Source organism: Salvia hispanica, chromosome 1 (assembly GCF_029641045.1).
Source record: "Salvia hispanica isolate PSC_SH4W2 chromosome 1, Shi_PSC_v1, whole genome shotgun sequence".
In the NCBI taxonomy this organism is placed as follows: domain Eukaryota; kingdom Viridiplantae; phylum Streptophyta; class Magnoliopsida; order Lamiales; family Lamiaceae; genus Salvia; species Salvia hispanica.
Window position 1 is genome coordinate 28,182,624 of NC_142692.1, and position 4,672 is coordinate 28,187,295.

General features: G+C 44.9%; 2 protein-coding genes across 2 annotated transcripts; one reads left to right on the plus strand and one right to left on the minus strand.

The window, feature by feature from the left end:
• The first annotated feature begins 567 nt into the window (after positions 1-567).
• Positions 568-2,875, plus strand: KPHMT1 (ketopantoate hydroxymethyltransferase 1). The gene is made up of 5 exons (XM_048125756.2): positions 568-1,109; positions 1,302-1,508; positions 1,575-1,721; positions 2,277-2,330; positions 2,418-2,875. Exons 1-5 carry the CDS (start codon positions 687-689, stop codon positions 2,652-2,654), a joined length of 1,068 nt encoding a protein of 355 aa, XP_047981713.1. The 5' UTR covers positions 568-686; the 3' UTR covers positions 2,655-2,875.
• Positions 2,876-3,300: 425 nt separating this feature from the next.
• LOC125222890 (WRKY transcription factor 22-like) lies at positions 3,301-4,672 on the minus strand. Its single transcript, XM_048125757.2, has 3 exons — positions 4,256-4,672; positions 4,066-4,176; positions 3,301-3,974 (listed from the first exon to the last, which is right to left on the minus strand). The coding sequence occupies exons 1-3, from the start codon at positions 4,588-4,590 to the stop codon at positions 3,557-3,559; spliced, it is 864 nt and encodes a 287-aa protein (XP_047981714.1). The 5' UTR covers positions 4,591-4,672; the 3' UTR covers positions 3,301-3,556.

Consider the following 4,672-nt stretch of genomic DNA (forward strand, 5'->3'; position numbering starts at 1 on the left):
TTTGTGGCATGTCGACTGCATTGCTGATCTAATGTACGCCTGTATCATCATGCACAACATGATAGTCGAAGATAAAGGCATACAACTGGTTAATTGGGCCAATGACGATGAACCAGGTCCAAGCCACGACGTGGCCCCCCAACGTACGAAGGAGGGTAGCTCACGATGAAGCCGGCGGCCTCAAGGTACATACCGAGATGCGCCAAGTAGATGCTCATATTCGACTCCAAAAGGATTTAATTGAAGAGTTGTGGTCGCGGAAACCTGCACGACGATAGTTTTTTTTATGTAATTTTTTAAATTATGTAACTTTTTTTTGTATTTTTTTTAAAATTTAAATAAAATTATCGCATTTTTCCGTATTTGTGTCATAAATTTAATTCCGTAATTTGCGTGATTGTAATTTATTTGTTTTTTATAATTTTGTCGGTCTATAGCTATGCTATTGTTTGTCCAGTTTCTTGTCCTGATGATACAAGGAGGGGTTTTTTGTCTTGATGATATGGCAGAAGGAGTTTTTAGCCGGGCTATTATTGGCCTAAAGCCAAATTGAATAATAAGTCAACAGAATTTACGAAAATTGAAAGTCGTGCCGCAGTTCATTGCTTCTCCTCCAACTACCCAATCACTTCCTCTTTCCCGGCTCCGCTGCTCCCTCCCACCGCTTCCATCCGCCTCCAGCAAGGATGTTTTCTTCCCTCTGTAAAACCCTCCGCAGTTCCTCCGTCACCAAACGCCGCGATTCTCCGCACTCCATTCTCCGCTGGCTCAGCAACATCCCGGAAAACACCGTCTACGGCGGCCCGATGCCACAGAACCCTAGCCAGCGCGTCACGCTCACTAACATCCGGCAGAAGCACAGGAGGGGCGAGCCTATAACCATGGTCACGGCCTACGACTACCCCTCGGCGGTGCATTTGGACACCGCTGGCATCGACGTTTGCTTGGTCGGCGACTCCGCTTCCATGGTCGTTCACGGCCACGACACCACCCTCCCCATCACGCTCGATGAGATGCTCGTCCACTGCCGCGCCGTGGCTCGTGGCGCCAAGCGCCCCCTGCTCGTCGGGGACTTGCCGTTCGGAACCTACGAGTCCAGCACTCAACAGGTCATGCTTCATTATGAACACTAGGTGTTTGTGAAAATGTCACTGAAAAATTAAGTATGGGATCATTGAAACTAGTTTCATCATCGCTTGTGTGTTCAATTCCATGAACATATGCCTAGATTTATGTGCATAGTTATGAATCAGATTTGTTAGAATGTATGGTTGGTGATTTGCAGTTTGAATTATGCGCAGGCAGTTGATACGGCTGTGAGGGTACTGAAGGAGGGAGGAATGGATGCAATCAAATTGGAAGGGGGCGCGCCTTCAAGGATCACAGCAGCTAAAGGTATTGTTGAAGCTGGTATTGCGGTGATCGGCCACGTGGGGCTCACACCGCAGGCGATCAGTGTTCTTGGAGGGTTCAGACCTCAAGGCAGAAACATCGATAGTGCAGTCAAGGTAGTGCTAATGAAATTTACCAAGGGTAGCATGTGACATTCTCGACTGATTCTCTTGATTTTGTAGGTTGTGGAGACTTCAATGGCATTGCAAGAAGCAGGATGCTTTGCTGTAGTGTTGGAATGTGTTCCTCCACCGGTGGCGGCTGCAGCAACATCGGCGCTTCAGATTCCCACCATCGGCATTGGGGCTGGACCCTTTTGTAGTGGCCAAGTTAGTATAAGCTTTCTTCATTTTTTTCTTGAAATCATAGTTAACCATGTTAATGTTAGATCAAATTGATCCCAGTACGTGTATAGATAAATTGAGACTTGTAATTTCCTATAAATTCCAGATTGTTTATACAATCAAATACTCATAAAAGTAACAATTGTCATCTAATGTCAAACTCAATTTGGTGGGAAGCAGGGGATGGATGGGAAGCTGTTGAATAACTGGTTTGTTCTTGGCAGCTGACCAGCATTCGAGTTATCTACTCTCACACATTTCCTTTTCACGCTTATGCTTCCAAATACATTTAGGCGTGGATAGACATTCTGTTGTGCTAGTTAGACCAGACAAGCTTCTTCTCCTAGCCATGCCTCGGGTTCTTGTTCAGTGACTAGCTTGCTGTTTCGCGTCTTATTATTCAATAATAGATAGCTTGTGGAACCATAATGCGTTCCTGTTATACATGTGATGAACTAATCCTCTATTTCGGATACAAGACTGTTATGCCATTTATATTAGTTGCTTGTGACAGATATACAATTTTAACTTTTTGTGCAGGTTCTAGTGTACCATGATCTGCTTGGAATGCTACAACACCCTCACCATGCCAAGGTTAATTCCTCAAAATTTGTTTTAAGTCTTCTCATTACAACTACTTATTTTTGCTGAGGTCTAACGGGCTTCATTTCTTCTGCACAGGTCACTCCCAAGTTCTGTAAACATTATGCCCATGTAGGAGAAGCCATCAACAAGGCTCTTTCAGAATACCGGGATGAAGTAACGAGTGGGGCTTTCCCTGGCACAGCTCACAGCCCTTACAAGATTGGAGCTGCTGACACTGAAGGCTTCCTACAAGCATTGGAGAAGCTAGGTTTGAGTGACGCAGCATCTGCAGCAGCTGATGCGGCTTCAAAGATGGAAGCCCAAATGAAGTGAGGAAGACATATGCCAAACTGTACCAAGACTACTTTGGAAGACAAGCATCGTCATATCTCACGATTGGAGTAGAAGATTACTGTAGTATAGTGTTGGAAATGCTTTATGGGCAGCGTTCTTGTCCTAAAACGAAGGTGATGCTTGCTTAGTGACATTCAACGGTCTCGGGTTTTGAGTCACCATAACACGGTCTTTATATTTGAATGATACACAATTTGATATTTCTTGGCCTATATAGATGCTAGTTTTAATGAAATAATGCTCACCATCTGAGTGCGTGGACATGAGAATTGCTTTTCAGTACAAAAAGAAAGGTAGCAATCATTTCGGTCAATTTCCTTAGCGATTGTGGCTGTGTTGATTGTAGTAGCACTCTTGGTGGATGTGGAGAAAATGAGCCCTCTGTTTTATGAATGGCTTGATAAACTGCATTTGCTCATACAATTTGAGTTCGTTGAATCACTCTAAAAAATCTTGATTTTCAATTGGTAGTTCGCTACTTAGATTAATATCATAATGCTTCTAGAAATTTCCAAAGCCTCGGCACATTCCACTTTGGTGTAGGAATAATTGGGCGACAGACCCACCAAAACCCAAACCAGAAATCATCGAAACCCCATTAAAAGGAATGTGAAAAGGTACCGAATTAAGCATAATCATAAAATTCTTAATCATGATTTCATTACGCATAACAATAAATAACACCTTTTCTCATATATACATGATTGAAAAACTACCAAAAAAAAGATGAAATAAAAAACACAATGTCATGTCTAGATTCTTTACAACTCAGCCCACACCAGAATAATAGAGAAAAATACTGTAGTAGTATAAAAAATGTTGACTTCTACAAATACTAAAATAAGAAGCATCTAACTATCTAATCACTTCTCCTCCACCGGTCAACGGCCGCCGGCGGTGGTGGTGGTTTTAGCGCTAGTGGACAGCCACGGGAACTGCAAGTGGGCGGAGCCAGCCGTGAAATCCTCCAAACCGGCGAAGAAATCGTCATCCAAAGCCATGTCCGCAACGCTAAAAACGGCGTCGTCTTCGTCGTCGGCTAAATCCTCCTCTCTGCTGCTCTCCAGCTTCTCCGGCACCGGCGAGAGGCTCTCGGACGGTGAGAGAGAGGAATTCTTGGAGGCGGGAGGCTCAGCCGGCTTGTGGCGGGTGCTGCCGGCGAGGGAGTTGCGGTGGGTGGGCATGGGGTGGTTGTGCTCCGCCGTGTAGGTCACGATGAACATTCCCGGGTCGGATTTATTCCGCTCCACTTGCTTCCTCGCCATACAGCCTTTTGAGGTGCTGCATCTGTAATAACCCCTGAAAAATCATTCCAAAACACACATCTTTATCATCCAATTTTCACAATAAATAAAATTGAAAAAAATAATTAAAAGGTAAAAACACACACCTTGGATATGGAGAGCCTTTGATTGGTTTCTGCCCGTATTTTCTCCACGACCACACGTCGGAAGATAGATTCTCGGCTGCCACGTGGCAAACCTTCTTGTTGTAGCACTTTCTGTAAAATGCTCCATTTAGTAAGAAAACTGCAAAAAAAGAAGAATCCAATCTTGAAATTCAAATCCAGGCTAAAATACCTTCTTTTGGGCCTTGGGGTGGGAGTGTGAGAAGCAGTGATTTTTGGGGCATTCGAAACAGAGAAAGGCTGCTGCGTTTGCGTTTGCGGCGGATCTTGCGAAATCGGCAAAGAAAAAGGGATTTGGGATTTGGGGAAAAAGGGTTGGTAGAGATCTTGTGGAACGACGTCGTTTCGTCTGGGCTGGAGCAGATCTTGGAAGGAAGAGACCGAGAAGTTATGAGTATGGAGAGATTCAAAGGATCTGGTGTTGTTGTTCGTTGCTGCTGCGGGGGAGGGGGCGGTGAGGGCGGCGCAGCCTCTGACGATGGCGTGGAGATCCCAGTCATCCTCCATTTCTTTGCTTCTGGTTTATGGTTGAGGGACAAAAGGAGGCGCTGACTTTTTAGAGAGAGAGAGTGGTGGGGGGGGGGGGGAA

Excerpts from the sequence above, each read along its gene's own strand:
- KPHMT1 (XM_048125756.2), top strand. The coding sequence starts at position 687 with ATGTTTTCTTCCCTCTGTAAAACCCTCCGCAGTTCCTCCGTCACCAAA. Across the intron at positions 1,509-1,574 it reads ACATCGATAGTGCAGTCAAG|GTTGTGGAGACTTCAATGGC; the intron begins GTAGTGCTAATG and ends TTGATTTTGTAG. Across the intron at positions 2,331-2,417 it reads AACACCCTCACCATGCCAAG|GTCACTCCCAAGTTCTGTAA; the intron begins GTTAATTCCTCA and ends TCTTCTGCACAG.
- LOC125222890 (XM_048125757.2), bottom strand. The coding sequence starts at position 4,590 with ATGGAGGATGACTGGGATCTCCACGCCATCGTCAGAGGCTGCGCCGCC. Across the intron at positions 4,177-4,255 it reads ACCCCAAGGCCCAAAAGAAG|AAAGTGCTACAACAAGAAGG; the intron begins GTATTTTAGCCT and ends AGCATTTTACAG. Across the intron at positions 3,975-4,065 it reads AAAGGCTCTCCATATCCAAG|GGGTTATTACAGATGCAGCA; the intron begins GTGTGTGTTTTT and ends ATGATTTTTCAG.